Source organism: Miniopterus schreibersii, assembly GCF_964146895.1.
Source record: "Miniopterus schreibersii genome assembly, chromosome: 8".
Lineage (NCBI taxonomy): Eukaryota > Metazoa > Chordata > Mammalia > Chiroptera > Miniopteridae > Miniopterus > Miniopterus schreibersii.
This window is the reverse complement of record NC_138109.1, coordinates 63,832,258-63,859,567: the sequence shown is the minus strand read 5'-3', so window position 1 is coordinate 63,859,567 and position 27,310 is coordinate 63,832,258. Positions and strand designations below refer to the sequence as shown.

Below are 27,310 nucleotides of genomic sequence, written 5' to 3'. Positions count from 1 at the left end.
TGGTGATTGCACAACATTCTGAATGTTCTTAATGTCACTGAATTATACACCCCCAAATGATAAAATGGGAAATTTTATGTACATACATTTTACCACAATAACACAAAAAACAATAGCAACCAAAAAAATTTATAGCCCTACCACAATTTTTCAATCAAGCTAATAGTTTTGCATGAAATCATATATTTATTAAATTCTAAATTCCTGTTTTATTTAATTGAAAAAATTAAATAAATTACATACTTCCACATGGATGACCCTTAAAAACATTATGAGTCAAAGAAGCCAGTTACAAAAGATATATTGTATGATTCTGTTTATATGAAATGTCCCGAACAGGGATTTTAGAGCTTGAAGTAGACTAGTGGTTGTTTAGGGCTGGGGGAAAGGAAATGTGGACTGGGGGCAACAGAAAGAGACTGCTAGTGGGTACAGGGTTTGTTTTGGGGGAATGAAAATATTCTAAAATTAGACTGGTGACAGTTGCACCATCCTATGAATATAGTAAAAAACATTTAATTGAATACTGTTTATGGGTGAGTTTTATGATATGCAAATTTTATCTCAAGCTATTTTAAAAATGCTTAAAGGTAATAGTGTAGTTTCTCTTTTTCTGAAGTATTGTCTTCATCATGTATCTTAGGTCAGTCGGAAACAACATGATGTGTAAAGTTTAGCGTTTTAAATATGTACATACTGCCTAACAGAGTTATAATCCGAGAGGGCTTTCTGATTGGTGATTGTCAGTGTGAATGCGGAGACATCTGAATGCAGGTATTAATATATTTTACGCCCTCACACACTGAGGGACTTGGTAAAGCAGGCAGTGTATATATTCAAAGCTAGGTCAAATATGATGATTAATTTGATGACCACAGGGCAATAAAAATGAAACTTAACATTTGTTTTAAAAAAGTCCAGGATTGTTTTTTGTTTTTTTAAAATAAAGCCTGTTTTCATTCAATTCATTATTTTTTTCTTTGCTTTTTAAGTTTATAAAAAAAATTGCAAACCTTGAGATGATTACCAGCTGGAAATAGGTGAGCTCCATGAAAAAGCACCAGGGAGAAGTACTACTGTTTTGTTGGTCTGGTTAGCCATTCTCTGGCCCCTGCCTATGAAATAGTCACTATCTGTATTGTAAGCAGTCTTGGTACATCAACTCTTAAATTATAAATGTCCTTATATTAAGATAGATACCATTTGCATGCTAGTTGCTACCAGAGCTCCTACACACACACACGCACACACACACCCCTCCCTTTGTGTATGCGTACACGCATATTTGCCTGTCTATTCAGCCTCTCTCCCCCGGCTCCAAGCTCAGGTTGCTCATGCCTGCCATTCTCCTGTTAGCCACATTGAACTAAGTCCCCTTTTTTCTGGTTAACCTGGACCCCGTACATCATTTCCATAAGAAAATACACTGTGAATCCAAACTGAAGGTTTCACAGACTTTTAGAAATAGAACCCATGGTGGGGCTACCTATAAAGTGTCTGAGTTTTACTTCTGTACATATCAACTTATATATGCACATATAATTTTTCACTTGTTCCAAAACTCAAGGCAGGCTGATCACATGCTTATTTACCTGCTCAGCTATGCACTTATTTACCTGCTTTAGCCAAGTTGAACTATTACTAATTGAAAATTTGTCTTCCTATCAAATAGCAGTTATATATTAGGCCTCTTTCTATGTATGCTGATGTGATCTGACCCACATCTATATTTATATGTTTGGGGTCACCCTTCGCTCAGCCCCAGCCACGGTAGAGACCCCGAGAGAGGGCAGAACCATAGCCCTGCTCTTGTAGAGCGTCTGTCCTGGAAATTTATGATCACATTGCAAAGTAGAGCCAAGAAAGGAGTCATAGAGGAAGAAGTCATCTCCTGCATGAGAAAATGTGTAGCTATAAGCTGAGCCTTAAAAACAGAAGAATTTTGAAAGCTGAAGAGGTCAAAGGTTATCTTGGACCCATAGTGCCCAATGAGAATGGGCATGGAAGAAAACACAAAACACAAAATTTGTACTTTGTTTCTCTCAGGTCCATTATGTTCCGCTGTGGTTCTTTTAGTAGGTGAAATACAAACTTTAATGAAGGGCAGGTTTAAAGCTGCAGAGCCTGTGGTGTGAAGCTGAGGTTGTTACACCTGGGGAAGTCTTATTTTGAGAGCCAAAGGGGGGAAAACTACCAAATTTACCCTCCTTGTTTGCTGATAATGTTTTAATTTGTAAATGGCTGTGCTGTAGCCCGCAGGCTTCCTCCGGTGCAGTCTCTGTGTACAGCAGTAGGCCACCCTGAGTGTTCCTAGAGAAACTACTCGACCCTTTCTGGTCGGGGCCATGTTTGCTGGGGACGCCCTTCAATTTTATTTTATGTAGATCAATACGAATGACCTCTCTTGCACTTACTAGTTAAGGGAGCTAGCTTATTGAAAAGCTGTTCTATTTATTGGTGGGTTCCCATTTATCTGTATGAAAATGATATCATAAACTTTAAATATTCTCCAAGAAATAAGATCAGATCATTTACATATTGAGTGTTCATATAAGCACATACTGGATTATTTTATTTTATTTTCACAATAGTCCAGTAGCCCTGTGAGGTGGGAATTACAGGTTTCCCATTTTATAGATGAGAAAACCGTGGCAGAGATTGAGAGTGAAATTTTATTTCACAAATTGTGTTATTTGATAAGGTGATATTTTTTACCACAGTAGACATGTCAAAAGTTAACTAAAGCTGAGCATCCTGCCCCTTTAGAAAACTAAGATTTTTGTACAACTGTTTCCCCTCACTGATTGGGAATCTTGATGCTCAGGTGTGAAATACCTGAAAGACATAGGATCATAAGAGAAGGCCAACACATTTACTGTAGGGTCCATCATGATCAGTTTCACCCTGAGAGTCCACTGACTAGATCCAGCCAAGAATTGTACAGTTTTGTGAAGGGAAGTTTCAGATAATGTGTTAATCAGTTATTTTTTTGCTATATAAGAAATTCTTCATGTCCAGTTCCAATATAGTAACCAAATATAACTAGGTATATATATACCTATTAATTTCTGGTAGCAAAGGTAGATAAAAGATGTCCATGAATAATATTGTTTGGTTATTTGAATTTCTTAGCCAAAAGGATTTTTTAAAACAACAGTTGCTACCAAGAAGGTAACTGATTTGCATTCATCGCTCTTCCACTTTGGTAAAAATGCTAATTTTCAGTCAATGGAAAGAAAGTGGAGAAACAAAGGGCACTGTCTATACGTGTGCATGACTTACCCCTGACCAACTAGGAGATGATTCTGTGGAATGAGCTGGCTCTTCTGACTCCATAGGATCCCTCAAAATATTGTTCTAAGGATAAAGTGAAATAACATGTCAAAGTCAGTACTTTGAAAACTAAAAATCTTTGGACACATGCAAGTTATTAAAAAGAATGTCCTTTCTTGACATTTTTATCTCTGTTGGATTCTTTGCACTCTCTTTGCCGTCCTTCCCTCCCTCCCTCCTCCCCCTTGGCCTCTCTACCTCCTCCTGTGGGGGGGGGCGCGGAGGGGGCATGAGGACATTGCAGCGTGGAGGGGGGCGCAGTTAGCCAGTTTTCTCACGTTTGCAGAGATGGTTACGTTACCACAGCTTTCCTTTCATTACTCATTTTCCTCCTCCCTTTGCATCCCTGGAGGAATTTCAGAACAGTCTCTGGGGTTTCTAATTTGTTTCCCTCGAACTGACTCTCCTTAACTTTGCAAAATAGATTCTCGCGCTACTCTCCCCTTATTTCTCTCCTCTGAAACTGCATCTCAAAGGTAGGTGTCAGTCATGACCCAGGCAAGCTTCATTGTCTGATCCTGTGCCTTTTGCAAAGTAAATTCTCAGAAGATGTGTTTATTAGCTGGCTGAAAAAGAAACAGGTGAGTTATAGATGGCCTCTTCTTCAGTATTTAAAAAATAAAGTGTTCACGTGCCCTGGATTTGGAAACTTTATGCAAGAACACAGGATTATACGGCCTCAACTGTTTGCATTAAATACAGGACAGGGCAAAAGTACGTTTAGAGTTGTTCATACAGAAAATAATACAGTACAATAATTAATAAATAACAATACAAGAGTAAACTCTCTTTCACGTACTCACAACTATAAACCTACTTTTGCCCACCCTGTGTTGCTGTTTGTCCTGCTAATGCAACAGGCAGAATATAAAACTGCTGTGAGGCTCAGGAGAAGTATTTATTTTTAAATACTCAAACATCTTCTTAGTCTTCAGGCATTACACGAGTTTATTACTGTTTTGTCACCGAAGAGAGATGATGAACGTGAGGAAATAACCCTGAAGTGGAATTGTCCAAAAGGAATATTAAGTCCCCAAGTGCCATGATAGACACCGCAGGTGACATTCACTATAAGGGCCTAGCTGATCGGCCTGCTTTCAGCTGTGTTTATTTGCCTCCACTTGTGAGTGCTGATCTGAGGGAAACCGTTCCCTGCTTTGTTAAGATAATTAATGTTTCTCCTTCCATTTTTTTAAAGGAAATGGCTAAAATCCTGAATCATCCCCGAGTCTATGCGTTCCTGCACATACCCGTGCAGTCAGCCTCCGACTCCGTGCTCATGGAAATGAAGAGGGAATATTGCGTGGCCGACTTCAAAAGGGTAGTGGATTTTCTGAAAGAGAAGTAAGTCTATTAGCACTCAAGGAAATGACCATTTCTTTTTTCTCTCAAAAGCATGTGGCAAAATGCACTTATTGTAGCCACAATTAAAGGTACCAGGGAAAAGGTGAGACTTTGGAAGCTTTCAAAGCCTTTGAGTTTCCTTAGGGACCTTGATGTGGTTTTTCCTTTCTCTTCAGTTTATATCCACCTTCCATCTGTACACGATACAGCATTAATTTGTGTAGGATTACCAATCTCTCTAAGGTAATGTGCATTGTGATTCCTGACCTTGTAGAGGAAAACTGCTTTAAGCTTTGCTCTGCTTAAAATCTCCTTGAATGTGGCTTTTTGAATTTGCAGTCTGGTTTTGACATGGAGGTGGGCCATATCAGGTCACTACAAAATCGATAATTTTCTACTAACTAGCATTTCTTGAAGAGTATCTGGAACATCTTTGCTTTTATACACTATCCCCGTGGTTTACTTGAAGAATTGTGATTTATAAGGAGGTTTGGGGATTCTGTTTTTTAAAGTTCAAATTGTTATTGACCAAAATTAAGGCATTTTACACAATCTCAGACGTAACTGATGATTTTGTTTCCACAAAAGCACTTGCAGCCCATAATTATATTCTTCAAAATCCTTCTTCTCATCATCACCAAACATTGACTGCCTTCTGTGATTATACAAGGCAGGAAACAGCAGTGCCGGCCAAGGTCATAAAGAACTTTCTCAAGTCTAGGGCAGTGTTCTCCCTCTGGGGCTATGTCCTTGGCATATTTGTGGCATGGATCTTCCTACTTGCCATAATTTTCTTCCATAATGTTTTTCTTCTGTTGTTTTTCTTAATTAAGACAAGTTTTTATTTCCATCTTCTTGTTTATAATTATGTACTTTTGTACCATGTATTTTATGGATACGATGGCTTTATACAAATTGTAAGCAATTATTTTTTCCACTGTCAATTAGTTACTTATCCTGACTACATACAAATCTTTTAAAATCTTCTTCTGTTTACTTTCCCCTTCCTTCTTCATCTTTCCTTTATGTGTCTTTCTGATTTTTTTTTTTTTAACCTCTGGGCATTTCTTGATTATCCTAACCACCAGAAATAAAAACACAGTGTGCATTCAGACAAATACAGCTAATTGTTTGAATGTTCAAACCAGTGAATAGAAGGTATATTTATTCTAGGATTCTGTAATAATTATTATTAAGTATATCCAGTCTCCAAAGTAGAAAGTGGAAAAATGACTGATCTCTACCACCTCTAATACTTTCTGATCTTGGACAGAAGTGAGGTCAAAGCTAAAAAATAAGGATTTTTATATTAGATCTGTCTTTTGGCCTGTATCCCTCTTTTACACTTATTCTTGCATATTGTAGGTAAATTTGTCTCATGTAAGAGAGTCGTTTGGGGCATGCCGGCACTAATGAATAGAGCGTTTTCAAAACTGAAAATAAATCGTTGCATCTGTGACATTTCTTGCCTCCTGCTTATGAGTGCAGTAACAAATAATGTGCACAATTCATACCTGTTGCACAAGATTTTGCCAAGTGCAGACATGCATCCTGTTGTGCAGAACAGACTAGAACACTTTCCAAGTGGTTTGTTGCATTAATATGATTCAGTGAGGTTCAGGAATCAACACCTCTCTTTTACCTCCATTTGGGTAAGTACTGACTCAGTTGTTTGGGGAACTACTGTGGCTACTTCACTAGGCAACAATTTCACAACAAGTTCTAGACTTTTATGTTGCTCCAAAGATGGACCTGTTGAATTTGTTGCATCTTGAACAGTTTCAACAGCATCCATGAGCTATATAGAGGTCAATGATGATCACATCAGTGTCTTAGAAAATAGTCTCTTCTCTATTCATGGGCTAAGCTCATTGTCCTTTCTTTGGATTCCAAGTTACTCTGAGGCATCCATATAGCTTTTCTCGAACCATTCCAACTGGCTGGAAGACCCCAGAACCAAGTACTCTGCCCAGGCATCCCCAGTATTTCCAGTACTAGAGATCCCAGGAGAGGATATTGGAGATGCCTGGAGAAGACACCCTTCCCCACCCATCCATCCACAGTTCAGTTCAAGTGCTATGAATCACTGGCATTATAGAGTATCATCTAGCCACTTAACACCTCCAAGAGGGTTGTTGTGTGTTTTTTAACTCTGTATTATGTACATGCAGTGAGGGCAGAAGCAACCATGGTATACAGTTTCATACCTAGTTGTGATTTTATAATTTATAAGATGTATTGAAAAACTATAGCAGGCAGCCAATAACATATACCTGATACATAGAGCCGATAACAGAAAAGTTACTAGTACCTTTTGGGAAATAAAGAAATTTGCCCTAGCTGGTTTGGCTCAGTGGTTAGAGCATTGGCCCACAGCCTGAAGGGTCCCGGGTTTGATTCCAGCCAAAAGCACATGCCTCAGTTGCAGGCTCGATCCCTGGCTCCGTGCGGGAGGCAACCAGTCGACATGTCTCTCTCACATCGATGTTTTGCTTTCTCTCTCTCCCCTTTCCACTCTTTCTGAAAAGCAATGGAGAAAATGTCCTCCTATGAGGATTTAAAAAAAAGAAGAAATTGTATTATCACTACTAATACGGTAATCCTTGCATAGTTTTGTACAGTTCTTCAACCATAAGACTGTATATTTCGTCCAGTCCATCCTGTTGCGTGTAATACACCTTCCCTCCTGTGAGGACACGATAATCCAGCTTTGCTCACTAGTGAAAATGTTTTCTTGTCCTTCAGGGAAGTGTGTCCACCCAGGGAATAATTTTCAACTATAATGGACATTTAGAAATAAATTAAATATTTTAAACACTCCTCTGGTCTGATATTCTGCTTATTTCTTTCTATAAAAACTACCACAGCTTTATGCCAAATAGATAGTGCTTATTGGAAACACCCAAGTTTCAGGGGTTCTGTGGAGCCACTGGTCTGGATAACCGATCCAGCACGCAGTTGTTTTGTCCAGTTTATTAACATTCAGTACAATATTGTGATTCTTAGAAAAGGGTCTAACAGTATCATGTTGCCCTGTTTAACGCCTGACACTGTGTCATAAAGTGACCCTGACCTACCAGGGTGTGTTGGGTCCCCTCCTCCCCTGGTTTTTAACTCCCATATAAATGTGCCCCTTTTCACTCACACCTTACTTCCTTGGAAGCCTTTTCAAGCCTTTTTTGTGACAAGCCTTTAACAAATAAGAGTCTCATTTATTTTTTTCCAGCAGTGTGAGGCTTCTCAGATATTCATGTTATGAATTAGAGACAAAGTATTTTCTAATCTGTTTCTTCAAAAAAAATCCAGCCTTTAAAACAACCTACAGCACTTAAGACTCAAATCCAAACTATGGGAGTGCCCCCAAAGCCACAGGCTCCTAAACTGCTAATTCAGCAGTATTCGTGGTGCCGTGTTTCTCAAACGGGAGGTGAAATCTTTTTAATTAATTTTCCTTATAGCTGAAATTGGCCTGAGCTATAACTGGGAGCAATATAAGTTTACGTACGGGCCAACTCGAAGCTGATTCATTATTCTCATTTGTTTGAAAGTTGGCAGCTGTTATCATAACAGCAGCTGGATTGAAGATAACCTAGCAGAGTTGGCACATGTGGAGGCCTATGGGAATTTATTAAATCATGCAACCTTTGCAAAGGAAAGTGTCTAAATTACTTAATGCGCTAATTTAATACAGCAGGCCGCGAGCAGACAGTCATATGACTTAAATTATTCTATTCAGATTTATTAATCCAGTCGGAAAATTAACTGAGAAGTTTGATGTTTTCATTTAAACGGATAAGGTGATTTCTGGAAATATAGGACAGGGTTTGCAGGGATATGGGTGAAAACTACCTAAAACAAGAGGTGCAATTCTAGTTTTAGAAAAATTTGTGTTTTTATAATTTTTAATAAATACCTCAAAAAATGTATTTCTTTAATTACCCATCACTTAACTGCCTCTTATGTTATCTTTTAAATATATAACTGGGATAAGAAGAGTATAAAACTTGAATTGTTTATTTTTATTTTCTTGTGTAATTTTGAAAGAGTTCCTTCCCAGTGAGAGGAATTTTCACTTTGATATGGTCAGGATGATATAATAAGGGTTCCCAGGACCTTGAGGCCTTGGACATAGACTTTATTTGTGCTCCTCACTGGAGTAGTATTGTATTTACACAATCAGTCTCCAAAATAAACCACATATTCACATATGTTAAAAAATGACAGCATGCAGAGATCTTCTCTCAAGTATATGTTCTAATGCTAAGTAAAAGATCTCGAGTCCTCAGATTCACACAGGAACGTGGGAAAGCAATATGTAAGAATGATAAGAAATGAAACAGTTTATCTATTAAGACCTAACTGTTTACACAAATAATTTTGTTGAAAGTCCAGTGGCCTTTCGGTTTGTGTTAACTAGACCTTAAACTTGGCAGACCAGATCCACCTCCCTCACTCAGTAAATACACTGTGAATTCATGACCACTGTGTGTTTACCTGCAAGTCGCACAGATGTAAGGTAAGTTACACCTCACTGTAGCGTCTTTGTGTTGACTTTTAATTCCATAGCATTATCCATCTCAGGACTTGCCATTATCATTTGTTAATGTACAATCTACGGTGGATAGAATATTAACCCTTTTAGCATTGTGGTGTCTGTTCACACACCCCTGAGTTTACTGCACCCGGAGATTTCCTAGTGAAATGCCACAACCAATAACAAACGAGCCCTGAGGGGTCAAGGGGGGTCTTTTTGTGGGGAGAACACACTGGAAGGGAAGTAGCAGCCTTGAGAGAAAGTTCTGCCCTCCAATCTGTCCACTGTGTACTCAGACACTTACGAAGGGGCACAAGGGCATGGGGCCAGGTCCCTTTGGCAGGGTGATTTCTGTAAGTGCGACACCAATTTATCTCATGTTGTCCAACCGATCTTATGACCTACTTTTCCAGTCTATCTGCAAAAAATGATGCTAACTCATTAGCATCCTGAATTCTTTCTTTCTTTCTTTCTTTCATTAGTCCCAGTCATCCATGTGCCCTGGAACACAGCCTGATAAAAGTCAGGTTATGTTAAAGTTGTATTTTATTCTGTTTTTTTTCTTCTATCTAGTTTTATTCCTAGTGTCTTGGAAACATAAGTAGCAATATTTATCAGATTAGAAGAAAAGACATTTTGATAAAAAAGAATAATTCAGCAAGGATTAGATAATTACGGTTTCTTCCAGGTGCACTCCCAGAGGTGTTTCTGTTCACTGATTAACCACCTCCAAAGCAACTGAGGCAAAACACTTCCCTCAAAGATCTTTTCTGGCTTTATTTCATCATTTCTAATATCTTTGGGTTGTTATGTTGGGTGTCCCTAAGGTCTTGTTTACTGTTTTACCTTTTCTCATATTTCTGAGGAGTGAAGTTCTTTTCTTTTCCCTTCTGTCCATTGCTGCTTTTAAATTTCTTAAGGAGGGTGAATACATATCATTCACTGGGATAGTTATGTAATAGAAACAAAACTTTTTTCTTTTGCAGCATGGCGTTATGTTTATATTGAAAAGATTTTGACATCACATGCTAATTTCCTTATTATTTTGGGATTACCCCAAATTTGATTTATTAGGTTGAAGACAAGTCAATTTTCTGTTGAGTTAGCTTTCTGTTTTCCTTTTAGCTTGGTCAAAAGAGAAATTTCATCATTCCTAACATCCTTCCATCTTATATCCTTCCTTTATAATATGATTGTGTCATTCCTTTCAGAAACCGAGACGCTACATTCCTTTAACCCAGGGGTGGGGAAAGTCCAGCCCGCGGGCCCTGTACGGCCCAGCCTGGGAAATCATTTGGTCTGGCCCTGCCAAGGCAACTGCAGGCAGCACTCAAAACTCAGTAAATCTAGGAGCTGTTTTCATAGCTAATTTTTAAGTTGATAATTTTGTATGGCCCACAAATGATGTTATAAATATCCAAATGGCCCTTGGCAGAAAAAAGGTTCCCCACTCCTGCAAATTGTTTGTACATTTTTTTCTACCTCAACACTGATTGTAAACATAAAGGTCAAATCCTATATCTCTGAACCCATATAATAATAATAATAAGCACTTTTTCTTTCAGGGTGCTTTTCGTACTCTGTGGCGCTCACGTATTATTGTCATGATATTGTCACAAAACCTAGCCAAGTATGTGGGATGGGTATTTTTAATTGCTCATATAAAACGAATGTCTGGATTCACAATTCTGAAAAAGACTTGTTAAAAAGCCCATAGTGCTGTAATGCATAATGGGACTAGATCCTCAGTTTCTGCTGTGTAGCAATTTTCCTACCAATTCTAGTAATATAAATTAATTGACTCATTTTTTTCATTTATCAGTTTTGTGCCCAGCACTGTAAAAAATGGAACAATAATAATACCAATAATAATACTTAATATGGTAATAGTAATAAAACCAATAGCTAATATTTTTGAATATTACTTTTCTGCCAAGCACTGCTGTAACAGCATTTCATATATTAGTTTATTTAATCCTTAAGGCCCAAGGATGTTCAGTAATTTCCCCATGGTCATGCGTTAGTGGTAGAACCTTGATGAAAACTCAGGCCATGTGATTCCTGATCTGGTCGGTGCTCAACCATTGTGCTGTACTGTTATTCTAATCTAAGGCATGTTGCTCTAGCAATGGAGACAATAATATGGACTCAACAGATATTGAGGAGAGATCATTTTCACTGTTCTTTGGAGGAAGGATGAGAGTGTATGCATGAGTGTCAAGGATGGCTTCCTGGTGTCTTAGCTCAAGGTGTAGTAGGTGATGTACTTAACCCAGATACGAGAATGAGAAGAAGAGGAATTGGGGTGGAAAAGATAATGAGTTTGGTTTTGGACTTATTGAATTTGAAATGCTTATGTAGAAAGTTCAGAAGAAAGCCCCTAAGCTGTAGAAAATTTGGCTCAAGGGCCCATGAGTGAGCTGAGGGCTGAGAGATAAATGCTTGGGAGTAACCAGCGTTGAGTAGTAGATGAAGCTGTGGTGATGACATCACCCAGAAGAGAGAAAATGGAAGGCTGGGAGCCGAAGTCTAGGGAGCACCAGTATTGGAGTGATGGAAACAGAAAGAGGTTCCTGTGGCAGAGGTTGAAAAGGCAGGGTCAGGCCAATGTGGGAAGAGATCCAGGAGGAAATGACACTGCAGAAGCTAAGTGACGTTGCAGTTTTAGGAAGACGAAAATGGTAAGGGTCAAATGTCAACTAGAGTTGCCTCCTGCAAGCAGACATAGGTGTAAGTGCTCTGGGTTATATGGGGAAAAAGTACTGTTGGGTTACTTTCCCAAGTACTGTAAGTGTCGAAGGCTATTGAGATGTAATGATGTGTCATATCCGAACAAGTCTTCACGGATCTCAGCTCACTGCTGCTTCCCCAGTTCTTAGCGCAGTGCTGGGTTTGTGCTCCTCGATTCCCACATCACCATCCTGTACCCACAGCATTGAGAGATTTCCCCATCACCATCCTGTATCCACAGCACTGAGAGATCCCCCATCACCATCCTGTACCCACAGCACTGAGAGATCCCCCATCACCATCCTGTACCCACAGCACTGAGAGATCCCCATCACCATCCTGTATCACAGCACTGAGAGATCCCCCATCACCATCCTGTATCACAGCACTGAGAGATCCCCCATCACCATCCTGTATCCACAGCATTGAGAGATCCCCCATCACCATCCTGTACCCACAGCACTGAGAGATCCCCATCACCATCCTGTATCACAGCACTGAGAGATCCCCCATCACCATCCTGTATCACAGCACTGAGAGATCCCCCATCACCATCCTGTACCCACAGCATCGAGAGATTGCCCCATCACCATCCTGTATCACAGCATTGAGGAGCACAAGAGCAGGAGGCAAGACAATATTTGTTCAATGAATGGCACTTACTTTGGAACCAATAAAATTAAGGCTTAGAGTAGGATTTCTCAGTCTGTTTTAATTAAAGTTATCTTTTCATAACCAAGAAAATCTCCTGTTATTTGCAGAGAAACTGATATATTCCCTTTAATAGAACATAACACTCTATCTTCTTAGAGATTCTGTGTTCTGTGACTCCCTGCTGGTTAATAACTAACAGTAATTATTAGGCAACATGTATTGGGTGTATAATATGTTGAATGTAATATGTTCAGTACTTTACATGGATTAACTAACTTAGTTTTCACAATACCACATGCTAAAGAGGAAATATTATTACCCCCATTTTATAGGTGAGGAAATGAAGGCACACAGAGCTTACTGACTTGCGCAAAGTAACTGTGCTAATCATGGGCAGAGTTCAGATTCATGCACCAGCCTGGGAACCGTCTAACTTTATTCATCTCTCCTATGGCATGTAGCCTTTCCAGACAGGATAATATTTGGAAATAATAGGGATGATCATAATTTTCCAATTACAGATTGTACTATAGAAAATTTTAAGTTATACATACCTTCTCTTAAAAAATCTAACGTATCTTCCTGTAGTCAGTGTCCCCGCTTTTTTGCTCTCACTCGCCACTCAGGTGGAGAGGCACTGGGTAAGGGGGTGATAAAAAGCTGTTTTTGAGCATGACCACATGGAAAAAACTGCAAATAGAAGTAATGAGTGGTTTATCTGTACCAATGACTTTAACTGTAAACTGCAGCTTCTTTGTGAAGTGTGTGTGCAAGTACACATTTTTAAAATAAAGTGCTGTAGTTGTGGTTGTGGTTGTTATATGTTGCAGAGCAATTATCGTACATAATCTGCTGTGTTTCCAAACCTTCGTAAGTCCTCATTTCTGTCTCCTATTTATTCTTCTTTCCTAGAACCAAGTATATTAATTATTCAGCTCAACCCCCTGCTTATAAACAGTCTCAACCCTTAACACTGATCCATTCTATCACTTGCTGCAGCACAAGGAGAGAGCCAGTTATTGGTCACTCTCGCCTCTCCATATTCATATTCCCTGATAGACATTTACGAGTACACAGTATTATATCTAGACCTTTGGTTCTTGTGGAAAACCAGGAAGAAATGAAGGGAGCATGTGCAGTGCATGTGACTTGAACATTCTACTAGACTTTGCAGTAATATCTGAAAGATACTATAAGTCAGCAGCAAACAGTGGGGGGGAAGTTGGGTAATGTAACCCATAATTGTCTTTAAAGGTTGAATCTCAGACTATTAAGATCTGACCAACTTGAATTCGGATGTAATCCCCCCCCCCCAAAACAAAATCACTGTGAATTAATATGAATTTCAAAAGAGCCAACGTCTTGCATTTACTCAACTAATATTTGTTGCTTGTAGACTTTATAGGCATTGTTAGGTGTCGAATACTAAGAGATTAGTAAAACTTGGTAACTGTCTTCTAGTGATTGACATTCTTAAGTCATGGTTAGTATTATATACATACTTGTAACCACAATGTTTGATAAGTATAGTAAAACCCCAACATTAAATGTTTATTATAGGCTTTCCATGGATAAGAAACACTGAAATAATCCTGTATGGAGTACTACATGTGATAGAACTAAAAGTCTGGAATTAGTTTAGTTGGGCAGCAAGCTAATTAATATTATACATTAGCAAATTATTTGGTGAAATTGTCACCTGCTGAATCTTGGAAGATAGACCAAGTGTTAATAAGTCTGTAGCAGTAGAAGTGTCACCAAAAATTCAGAATGTTAAATATCAGCTGGCTCCTTCTTAGTGCTCTTAGCAACAAGGAACTCAGACAAGGGCTAGCCAATTGCAATCTGAGATTTAAGAAAACAAACTTTGCTAAGAAAATCAATCTCTGTTTGTGAATTACAATCTAATTACAATCTCATTTGACTGCGAATGCTGTAATTTTGAGGTTTGCAGGCTTGTGAAAGCCAAGCAAAGCAATTACAAGCATTGGCTACAATGCCAGAGCCACCCGAGAAGATAGAATATGTGCCACCTCAGACATTGGTCCAGTTTTCTGGCAGTGGGGGTCGTCAGTAAGTTCAGAGCTTGTGTGGGTGGTAGATAGAACAGAGGACAGAGGCCAACCAATGAAAGGTAGAGTCCTCAGGTTCAAAACTCTGTCCAGACATGATTTATATGAAACTGACAAGAAATAGAGTGGAAGCATACTGAGTTTTTTAAGGGAATTGGGTTACCTAAGTCACACCAGGATTATCTGCATAACCTGTGACTGCACAGCTCTTAGAGCAAGTTCCAGGCCTCCAGTCAGCACCATAAGGAGGCAGGCACCCTAATGCCTACCCCCGATGGGGCCGCGGAGGACAGGAGCAGTGGGATACAATGAGCCAGAGAGTTTCACCCACAGTGGAAAGTCAAGGCTCATCGTTGTGGTGAGAACAGCTTCTGTGTGAGGGCGGGAAGTCTTCATGACTCCTACAAAGCAGGACTTGAAATTCCTGTCGAATAGTAGCTGAATTGTGTTTCTCATTCTCCCATTTTTCAAATGAGAGTTTTAAAAATTATAACTATCTTATTTCTATTCCATTTTCAATGGGGAACTTGGGGCTGCCCTTCAGTTTATATCCACTGGTCCTCAGAAAGCCATGTCTAGACTGCCTGAAAAGGACAGTGTATCAAGCAGAGGTCGGGGGTGGACAACAGAACAAGGCAAGTGGATGGTCTTGGGTTATCCCTCTTAGACAAACGGTGAGATCTGTATGTAGCAAGAAGAGTGCCAAACACCAGACTGTGGCAGAGAGTACGAGTCGTCCCCCACCATTGCACCTCCCTTTATTTTCATCAGAGTCCTTTGTTTTCAGATGAGCACAGGCTACTCAGACTAAAGACTCCCTTGCTTAGCTGTTCTTTCAGCTAACTTTGACATGTAGCTAGGTTCTGACCAATTGGATATCATCAAATTGACCTATGACTTTCAGAAAGTATTGAAAGGGAAGGAATACATACCCTTCATTGCCCCTCACCTTCCTACAGACTGGAAAGCAAACTTGCTGGCTGGAGCTCAAGCAGGCCATCTCAGGCAAGGTGGAAGCCGTGTCCTGCATCACTGATGTGCCGGAGCCTTATACAGCCCTCCTGCCTGCTCTGGACTTTGCTTACACAATTGCAAGATAAACTTCTATTTTCTTTATGCCATTACCTTTTTTCCTGCACTTGCAGACAAACCAAACTATAACTTCTGTATACATAAATATACAAAAACTTTTTAAAAGTTTTGATGTTACAGTTTGATAACTACCCCTGTAAAGAATTGAATTTATAGTCACAACTCTAAGCATCTACTTTAAGTATCTAGTTATTTTCTCTTATGTGTCACGCCTGGTTTTGCACACAGCCAATTTATACTCTTTATTTTTTATTTTTGCTTTATTTTTTGAAACGTATTGTTTCTACTGAGACAATCTTACAAACTAAATAATATTTTGGCATATTACCAGTTGTCCATTTTGAATAATAAGAAAATACTATTTTATGAAAGACAAATTTAACTCATAGATTTTATTTTTTTTCTAATATCAAACAAGAATCAGTGTTACCTCAATTTTTTTTTGTTCCCAGTTTCCTTTTTGTGGTGTGCATGTAGCAGTTGCTAAGGCCTTATGGTATGTCCTTTCTTGTGGTTCTACACCTTCTAGGGTATATCCTTCCACCCATGGATTCCATCACACTACATCCAAAAATAGAAGCAAGGCCTTACATATATTTCTTCTGCCACCATCTCCAGTTCAAGATGCCCAGCACACTGGAGTTGGCTTGCTGCCAGGATTACTAGTTTCATGTTAGAACAGAAATAGAAGCTCACGTTTTTCATTTATTTGTCTGTGCAGGCTTATTTCCCACCCAGTACTTCCTCTGATTGGTGTGGGGTTATTTACATTATATGCTTTTGCTTTAATTTGTGTCTTAAATTCTTAAAGGAATTTTCTCCTTATAAACTAATCTGTTTTGATCAACGAATTTAGTAGTTTCTTGTTAAAAAGCCTTTGAAGTTAACAGATTTCTCTTTCCTTAATTATTATTTAGAGCAATTGTTTTTAGTCTAATCATGTAAATAAGACCAAGCATCAAAGTCCTTTTGGAAAATGCCATTTTAATTCCACTGTTCAATAATGACTCTTTTATATACTTTTTCCTTATTTATTGTGATTAAATCTTAATTGTATCTTGGAAAAAATATATTCTTTTGAATTTTTTCCAGAAAAATTTTATTTAATTATCCAATTTGTTCTAACTCTTATCAACTATTCTAATTGGGTTTCATTTTTTTTCTCCGTTAACTAATTTATGCTTTTAAGAATCATAATGTAATAAAAATTTCTGTGAGTCTTTTTCTACTTGGTATGGGTATGAGTTGCCCTGCAATGGAAGATGGTAGGGCCTCCTGTCCAGGATGGGCCCCTCCTTGCACCCTGAGCTGCTGGGAAAGGCTCTGCCCACCAAGACCCTCAACTGGAATAAGTGGGTTAGAAAATCATTATTTGACTTGTTTTTATTAACCCTTCTTAAATGTATGTATAGCTCACATTTATCTCAGTGTTTAATATTAGAAGTGTTTTAGGTCTCATTAGAAATTTGGTGATGTTTTTGTGACCAGACAGATGCCATAGGAACGTAACTTCTGTTTCTATCAATTAGCGTAGGATAGAATTGGTTTTATTATACGTTGTTTCACTTAAACGTGCCATTTCCAAGAACCAATTCATGATATTAAGTGAGGACTTACTGTATATTAATACTGCCTTCAAATAGCAATTATATTGACTACTAATATTTATTGAGCACTTAAAATGCCCCAGTCTTCAGATCTGTTTATATATATATATAAAGTCATTTAATTCTTACAAGAAACCTATGAAACAGGTTTCACTGGCATTTTACATGAGAGACAACTAAACCACAGAGAACTTGAAGTTACATAGGTAGGAGGCTGCCTGGTACAGACTCTAGCACTTTTTATTGGGCTGTTCTTCCACACATGCTCGACTCTAAATAAGTGCTCCTCCAACATTGGCTCAGTGGCCACTGCCCATTTGCACACTGCCTTCGACGTACAACAGGATTATTTGATATTTCCAAAACATCAATTTATGATGTGTTTATTAGTAATGCACTTCAGTCGAATTTCAGAAGTGTCAGTCCATAATGAATTGGAGGGGAAACCGGTTATTCAAGAAGCAGTGCTCTAAATAGAGTGCCTTTTATGGCTGCGAGGCGCTTATAGATTCATAATTTCATTCAATTCTCACAATAATCTTCCGAAGTATGTGTTGCTGTTCCTATGTTTTAGGTTGAGAAACTAAAGATCAGAGAAGGTATATATGTGGTGGATCTGGAGTTAACACCTGCTTTTCTTCTATAACACGTAGAAACGATACTCTCCTCTCCCTGATGACATTCATGTTGGAACATTTAATTACCTATTTAAATTTGTTAAAACCTTTCAAGACACTTTTTCTTTTTGCCAGTTATCTTTATAAATGAGAAGTTAGATTGAATGAGTAAGATTTTTTAAAAAATTGACTCCTTAAACCTAAAAAAATGATACAACATAGTCATTTATTACTCCTTTGTTAAGACATTATTTTTGTGACTTCTTAGAGACAATTCTTGAATTGTTTATTGGCTACCCTAATTCCACCTATTAGCACATGTTTCTTAGAATGGGAAATTAGATGTTTTTGCTGCTGCTTTTAATTGTAATGCAGAATGTAATTTGGCAGTCCCTCAGTTTCCTCATCTAACAAATAAAAAGGGTGAGCTAAACTATTTTAATTCCAGCCTAACTAAAAAATTCTGGTATTTTTCTGCTTAGCTTTTCCTTTTCTGTTTTCCAGTTCTCTCTGTTCTCCAGAAATCCTTATCTGAGCCTGCATATGTACCTGTTAGAGCTGCACGGCATCCCTCCTTGTGGCCTAGTTTCTCCAAAGCGTGACCTCCCTGCTGCCTGCCCCCACCTTCTCCACTTTCCATCCATTTCTTAACCAGCTGTAATCTGACTTCTGCTCACTCTCCTTCATTGTAACTACTCCTGTTTAATCCCTAATTGTGGACTCCAGGCAGTCTTTCTTTCCTATTTTTTTCCCTTATGTTGGCCAACCCCCACCTCCTTGAATCAGTTTCAGCCTCAGTCAGTCCTTCCCTCTCTCCCCCTTGTCCATCCTCCTTTCCCTGCCCCCCTCATGCACATCTCTCTGATCTATGCGGCTCTTGAATGAGAACCCTCCACCCATGTGCTCTTCAAGCACTCAGTCCTCACCTTACACTTACTCTTCCTGCCCTCCTTTTTATCTTAGTAAAAGTGTTATTGGTGGAAGTGGGGTGTCCACTGGTGGAAGTGGGGGACCCTTTTTCCCACTGGGTGCTGGGGGTCAGGTTCTTATGATACCTTGAGAACAGTAATTTTCTGAGACTTACACAGGAGAAGGAGTGATTTTTATTTGTGGAGTTATATCCTTCAGTTTCCAAAGTCCCGTTTCCCCTATAGCCGTCCTGGAAAAGGTGCAGCTGGGGATTCAGCAGAGCTAACAGCAAAGCCAGTGTCCAGAGTTTGTGTTCCATTGTGGAGCTGAATCCAGCATAGCATCAGCCTGATCACAGCCCATTAGTCCATTGTGCGTGGGGCCCCATGGCTGTGGGCGTGTGGCCATGTGGGCTAGTGCAGAGCGTGAGAGCACACCCCCTGTGACAGTAGTCCCCAGAGAGCAAGAGGGCGGAGAGAGGGAACTCCTTTTGTTCAGGAGCTTATGTATCTCAGGTTTCAAGCCCTTGCAGTGGCTACGCCTATTTTGGCCAAAGACCTGCTCCCAGGAGTGACTGACAGAAAATCACCTTTCCTATATCATTCAGACCTTACTGGGCATGTGTCTATTTTTTCTTTGTCCAGTCCCTTCCCTCAGGATCTGTGGGGAACAGACCTGGAGAGTGTTAAACTGCAGCTTTCTGTCACAAATGGTATGCTCATATTATCTGGGCTTCCCTTTGCTCCTTTCCTGTTATTAATTAACAACAGGGTTAATTACAGTGGTTTCAGAAGACCCCATTATCCATCCAACCAAATCAGAAGCACAGTATTTTGGACTCCCTTCTCACCCTCACCCACCTGATCTAATCCGCCACCAGGCTCCATGAATCTGACCTTCCGAAGGATTCATGTCTGCCTCATCCCCGCTTGTCTCTGCCCTCATTTGGAAAGTCCTCTTGAATTCTGTCTAAACCCCCTCCCTAACTCCAGGCTCATTCCCTTTAATCCACCCTTTACTTTATTGCCAGAAATGTTCTTTCTAAAGTACAAACCTTGTATTTCTTTGATCAGATTCTTCCATAAATCCCTATTGCCCTCAGTGCATGAGACAGTAACGACAGCAGCTATACCGTCTACAACTTACTGATTTGTACCAACCAGCTGCCAGGAATTGTGCAGTGTCTTACATAACCTCCTTACAGTTCATCTCCACAGTAGCACTTACCGCACTGTTCTGTGTCTGTGCCGGTGTCTCCCTCCAGAGACTCCCCCTCCCCCATGTAGGTTCATGAGCCTGTTCATGTGTAAATCTTCAGCACCCATGACAGTGCCTAAAACATAAACCCATCACATCTTTGTTGAATGAAGGATTTCTGTTGTTGTCATAGGATGTGGAGATTTCAGGATCCTATAGTAGAAAAGCTCACAGGAAAGACAGCAAAGACTTTGCTGGCGTGGACGGAGATTAGTCCCAGGTCAAGGGAGCCAGGCCCTGCCACCCAGCACAGCCCCCTCTTTCCAGTCCTTAGGCTGTATCATCATCTGAAGGCAGCAGGACTTGGGAACGGGCCAAAATGGCTATCCCTGTGGTTTGGTTCAGTGCACACAGCCAGCTTCACATCTACATACCCCATGTTTTAAGACAATAATTGTATTATGTAGAAAATCGCCTTGGAAAGGCAGTCTCCTTTCTGGTTTGTCTGATTCTTCACTGCTGGTCATCTTCACTGAAAGACACGGATTTCTTTATTATTGTTGTAAGATAGCTGTTCTTTCAAGCTATTTTATATTTCCTAAACGATCGACCTTCACACAGCATGGTATACTATATTTAGCAGCAAAAACTGTTCTTTGTAATTCCCTTTCTTGGGTGTTTAATTTAAAATATATAAAATTTAATTTGATCCCTCTATTTCCGCGATGTTTTAAAGGTGTAAACTGAGGTGAGGAACATTTTTAGGTCAGGTTTCCAAGAGGAATTTGACATTTATATGAGTAAGAATAATACCGAGTTACAAAAGCTAATATAGACTTGCAAGGGCTATCAAGCTCCGTGCTTGAGGCCATAAATTGATTGCCAGCAGGGGTCAAACAGGAGTCTGCTTTCCCTGAACACCTCCCTTGGGTAAGCCACGCGGTCCCTGGTGCACCAGCAGAAAGGGCAGAGTGGTTTCTTCCTCCTTCAGCAAATGGCTGGGATATTTACCTCTTAAGGGAGGTATGGATTAATGGTACTTCTTATTTAGACAGCAAGACATAGAGCCCAAGATCATTTTTCTAGAAATAATATCAAGCCAAGGGAAGGAAATCTAATAATTTAGTCGAGTATATGCAGACAAGCTCTGTTTGGTCCACACTATATGTTTCAAGACAGGGTTTTATATTTCTGTTTTTTGCTGTAAGAGCTGCTAAGAAAAATCAAGTTGATTCCAAGTAAATTAATTTGGTGCTAAGTACCTAAAACAAAGTGTCAAAAACCAAACCTGATCTTTAAAATATAAATATGTATATATTACAATTTTTGCTGATGTTTATTTCATCTTGCCTTAATAAAATATCTTCTTATAAAAATGAAATTACCATGTGCTAAGTATTGGAATAAGCATCTGTGTAAGTAATAGGAGTTATATTTTTTTTAGGTATAAAATGTAAAAATTGTTTACTCTTTTGGCAATTATAAGAGATTGGGTGCTTTTCACAAAGATTAACTCTTAGGTCAGCAAACCTTTAATGGCCTAAAACTAAATAATGTTTTGTTTTCAGTCGTTACACTTTTTATTCCTTACTGTGGTGAGGTTTTTCTTTGTGGAGGTAGGAGGTGAACTCTTTCCATTCTACAGTTCCTCACAGTACTGAAATGAAGTTATTTCCAGCTATAAACTGGTTTTTTTCCTAGTGGCAAAAGGGAGGTTGTACCTGGCTCACTCTGTTTCAGCTCTTTTGCTTTGTCATCTGTCATATTCCTCATGGTGGGTTGTTTTTGGTGGGTGTTTTGTGTGTGTGTGTGTGTTTTATCAAATTGGTTTTTGTTGCCTCATCGAATTATGCCTTTTCTCTCTTTTCTCTCCTATTTTTAAAAGAAACGATTTCTACAGGCGCCCATTTGTTACAACACTGTGAATGTTTTCCCTAATGAACATCCCAGGTGGTATTCTCTCTACTGCTGTGTCAGGTGCTGTGTGTAGAATTAGAGTTCCTAAAGGAGTTTTGTTTTGCATTAAAAGTAGACTGGAGTCCAGATAGCATAAATATTAGTGGTTTAGGCTATGATGAGATGTATGAAATTTGAATAATACCTTTTTCTAGAAGCCTTAGGAGTCGCTCAGTTGTTGCAGCAGCCTGTGGTTCAGCTGTTGTGAGTGATTAACTGCTGTCTTGAGCAGTGAGCATTACAGGGAGCTTTTTTTTTTTTAAGTGTCCTTACTCAGTTAATTTAATGTACATATGAATCATCATCCATACAGCAGTAGGCAAAGCATAACCCATTTAGAGCCATCCTTCAAAATGTTTCATATGCCAGCAGGCCACTAGGAGATGCTAAACAACAATATGGCCACATAATATTCTTGTTTCAAATAGCATTGAGGAAAGAATCTTAAAAGTTGCTTCTACCTCAGTTTTTGCCTTTTCCCAAAGCATTGTATTTATACAGTAGCCATTATTCTGTCCTCCTCACCCAATAAATGTTTTCTCTCCAAAGTACTAATGCTTCTCTAATACCAATATCCCACATTTTAAAAGGTATGGTGCTAATCTTATTTGAAACAAAGATTTCTTTCTCTTCTCTTTTCCCCCCACTCTTTTGTCCAAAAGAAAAGAAAGAAAAAAAAATTAAGGGATTAAATGTGGTGAGTTTTTGGGGTTTTTTTGCGAGTTTAATTAATATAATCATGACCATATGGACTTAGAAGGTAGTTTAGAAATCATAGTCTGTCTTCCCTCATTTTCAGCCAAAGCCCGAAGAAGTTAATATATATATTTTTTATTTTACATATATTTAATGGTCAGGTCAGTCTAGTTTTCCTTGGTACTACTTGGCTGACATAAAAGGCTCATTCTTTCAAATCATCAGACAGAAATATGTAAGTTGCTTCTCTCAAAATGTCAGAGATAATTATATAAGTTGGTTATATTTGAGATAGTCTCTCATGGCTGGTGTGGCTCAGTTGGTTGAGAGTCATCCCAAGTACCGGGAGGTCACAGGCTTGATTCTGGATGTGCTTGAGTTTCGTGCTCAGTCCCCAGTAGGGGGCGTGCAGGAGGCAGCCAACTGATGTTTCTCTCTCATCGATGTTTCTCTTTCTCTCCCTCTTCTTTCCTCTCTCTGAAATCACTAAAAACATATTTTTTTAAAAAGAGAGATAACCTTATGTCTTTAACTAGTTTTTGCTGTTTTGACAGAAAGGAACTTGAGCAGATTCACAGGTACTATGACATTAGAAAAAAGGCAAAGGGATTAGGGAAACAAAACACACACCTCGTAGACAACAGTATGGTGATTACCTGAGGGAAGTGGGAGGGGCAGGAGAGGGTAAAGGGGGGTTAAGTGGTGATGGAAGGAGACTTGACTTTGGGTGGTGAACACACAATACAATATACAGATGATGTATAATAGAATTATACACCTGAAACCTATATAATTTTATTAACCAACATAACCCCAATAAATTCAATAAAAAATTAAATTAAATTAAAATTTTTTAAAAGCCAAAGAAAAAGAATGCTGAAGCTTGAGTATCTTATGAACCCAGCCACTTTGGGTAGAGATATTCAAGTGTGGTGCTGTCATAATTTTCTTCCAAGCAAGAACTTTTGTGTGGGAGTAGACTCAGAATATTGATGATAGAGATTTTAATTTAGCCCAGTAATTGAGAGCACAGGTGTAGGTCAAGTAAACCAATTTAGATGTCTGTTTTTGTAATATTGACCAAGTTACTTACCCTCTTTGACCTTGGTTTTATCTATAAAATGAGGATGATAATAATACCCTTTTTAAAAGGTTTTTGTGAGAATTAAGTGAGATGATAGAAGTTATGACAGGCTTAGAAAATTGCATGGTAAGCACTCATTAAATGATCGCTGCTACTTTCAACACAGAACTACACGGAGCACAGTGATACCTAAAAAATAAAAAATTTGGTGCATGATAGGTAGAACCCAAAGCCCATAGCTATTTAATATAAAATACACCAAAAAATTAGTTTGGAGGAAGAAAAGCACACTGAAAATATATATTTTTTCAAACATGTCTTTATTGATTTCAGAGAGAGGAAGGAAGAGGGAGAGAGAGATAGAAACATCAGTCAAGAGAGAGGGTCACTGATCTGCCCCCTGCACGCCCCCGACTGGGGATCGAGCCCACAACCTGGGCATATGTCCTGACCAGGAATCAAACTGGGATCCCCTGGGTCATAGGTTGATGCTCAACCACTGAGCCATGCCGGCCACGCTCGAAACTATTTTTGTTTTATTTCCTTTCCACAAAATTTTATAAAATGTCCTTTTAGGTTAAAAGTGTAGTTTAGTTGGCAGAACTCATCCAAAAAATTGAGACAACAGAGGGATTACGCAACAGTTACATGTTGATCAAGGTTCATTAATATCTCTAAGAATGATGCCATCAATTGGGGTCATCAGGGTTGAAAATAGGCATTGTTTTTCAGGACCAGAGTTCTCATCACCATTTCTAGACCTTTCTTTCTTTGTTCCCCCCACCCCCTAACCCAGCCCCAGCAGTGCCAGTCCTCCAAACACTTTAGGCTTTCCTCTTCCTGGAACACCTCGCAGCCCTTGTCACTGGTGGATCATTTTGTATGAAGTCATTCCTGTTGAAGAATTGTTGGTAGATAATGCCAGGAAACTTCTTTCCTAAATAAAATTTGCATTTGGCTGGGGTCTTTAGTGTCTTAAAGAAAAAAAGAAATAACAGAATACGTTAGGAACTCTGAAGGGCCAATATGCCAACTCTTTTTGTTCAGGGAGAAATTTCAGCACCTGTTGCCCCTGAGCAGAAGTTGTATGTTTTTTATAATGAGTCCCCAGTACACTTTGGAATGATACTGACTCCAGTAGTGCCTCCCCTTTTCTAGGTTCCCAGGTATGGAATTTAGTTGCATTTAAAATCAGAATCAGTTCTCCAATCTTTGGGTAGTGTAAAACATTGTCTTGTTTCACCTTTTTGTTTAAGAATAAATACATAAAAATATTGTCTGGGGTTATTCCACAGTTTCATGCCCAGCACCAGATTTATTTTTGAGCTTTATTTACACGGGGTAAATTATCTTCAATACTTTCATGGCCTGGCTGATATCCAGAGTCCTGGGAGATATAATCAGGTTCAGTTAATTCCAAACAATAGAATGTGGCGGGAACTCAGGTAAGTGGCGGGTTGACCTCACCCAAGCTATTGACTTAAGTCGTCAAGAGAGCTTGACTCATACTTAGACTTGATACCAGTTTGGGTCAGCTGGCTTAGCTCTAAAACACTACCAGCAAACTGCTGCTTTTGTGTGAGGAGGGGACGGACGACCTGTCTGGCCATGTTCCACCTTCTCCAGCTCCCTGCAGCCTCCACAGCCTGGCTGGGACACCCTTTCTGATCTCTGCTAAGCTCAGGCTTCAGTTTCTTTATGCCACTCCTGTGTATCACTGGCTACCTGGCCGCATGCCTGAGGGAACTGCCCATATGCTGTGTGCTGTATGTAATTTCTGTTCATTTCTAAGTGTTGTTGGGGCTGTTTAATTAGAAATGCATTAGTATTCACTTCATGGTTTTCATGGGGAACTCATACTTTAGGCTGAGACATGGCACAAATTATCTTGCATCAGTGTTAATCATTCTTGTTACCTTATGATTAGATCATTCAGCTGAAATGCTGTTTGGAAGAGTGATGTAAGGTTGAAAGCATAATGATAAATACCTGCAAAATGGCAGACTCTTTAATGTGACGTGTTTTGTGTGTATGTTTTTGTAAGTTTGAAAGTAGATGTTTCTCAATTCCTAATTCATTGTTTTTCTACCATTAGCCTTTGAAAATTAGCAATAGCAATTTAAAATTTAGACACACACACAAATGGAGACTTGTCACCCCTTGGATACCAGTTTAAATTTATTTCCTCTGAGGGGATTAAGGTCCATGAAAGGCTACCCAAATTGAATGGTGAGGCACTAAGAGGAACCTGCACCTCGGAGGGTGTTCCAGAGTGACTATAACCTCACACCCTCCTGTTTGTACTTGGCTCTGAGTCCCAGGAAGCTTTGAGGGCAGCGTATTGGTAGGAGTTGCCTTTGTGTCCTTCCAGTAAATTAGTTTTTGATTTGGAAAGTCAGAAAGCTCAAGTCCTTAAAGTACATATGTTGAGAGATTTTCTTCCTCCTTGCCCGTAGCAAGCTTCCCACCCTGTTCTCCTTCTTGTTATCATGTTGAAAGTCTCCAAATCAATTAAATGACTTGCTTCTTAGTTATAGATGTTTCCATGTTCTGATGAGTAGAATTTTGCCTCCTAGAGAACGTCTGCTAAAATTTCACTGGTTTTTATTTTAATTTCCAGTTTAGTGTTTGTTTATCCTAGGACAGAGTGTGAGTTTTCACGAGGATAGAAACAGCAAACACAGTGGCACAGTATGTTTTTATTTCCCAGATATTATCTCCGCTTAGCTTTTCCATGGGGGAATGGGAACAAGTCCATCATGGCTCGTCCTCGTGTTCCACTGTGTCACTCACTCAGAGGGGCAGCTAGTTCCTCACATGCTGCGACATGGAGGAAAGAGGTGATTGTTTCTCTTTGGTTACACAATGTCTTCAAATGAGGGGAAACTGTCCTCGGTTGAAGAATGTCTCATGAGTTTTGATTTGTGACAGTTCCTTACGTATAACTTTGTAAATAAGTAAAATAACAGGACTTGGCAGTTATGTTTTAGCCAAGAAAAAGACGTACGTACTTTGCTGGGTTATACTTTACTATGGGGATTAACTTCAGAGACGAGACAATAAAACTGTAAACAGTGGAAGCAACTTTCTTTCCTGAGACAAAATATAGACAGTTTGGTAGGTAACATGAGTGTGTTTTTTAAACATTGAAAGAACTTATTTATTTATACCTGCACTCAGGAATTTAGTAGTTTACAGAGAAACATTTTTTAAATGCAGTTAAAGAAATCCAGAGAAAGAAAAATGATGTAAGATGAGAGAAAGAAATGAAGGTGATGCTAATGGTAAGGTTGCTATCAAAGAGGCACACCCTCCAGTCTCATACGCTTACTGCAGTTGGGCTGCTGGGCTGACCACAGGCTTCCTAGATGCTGGTGCAGGGAGGGAAATATTGTCTGGTACATCATTTACACACAGCCTTTGAAACTCAAAACGTGTATCCTCAGAGACGCAGCTATGCTTAGCATTGAGACTAGAGCAAAAAT

General features: G+C 39.2%; 1 protein-coding gene across 5 annotated transcripts in view; it reads left to right on the top strand.

Moving 5' to 3' along the window:
* CDKAL1 (CDKAL1 threonylcarbamoyladenosine tRNA methylthiotransferase) overlaps positions 1-27,310 on the top strand; it is a gene marked incomplete at its 5' end in the record, with an annotated part of 552,436 nt that overhangs the window by 355,223 nt on the left and 169,903 nt on the right. For all 5 annotated transcript variants that reach the window (XM_081143988.1, XM_081143989.1, XM_081143990.1 and 2 more), the window contains one exon: positions 4,532-4,677. In XM_081143988.1, coding sequence (XP_081000114.1) covers positions 4,532-4,677 — 146 coding nt within the window. The remainder of the gene's footprint in view (positions 1-4,531; positions 4,678-27,310) is intronic.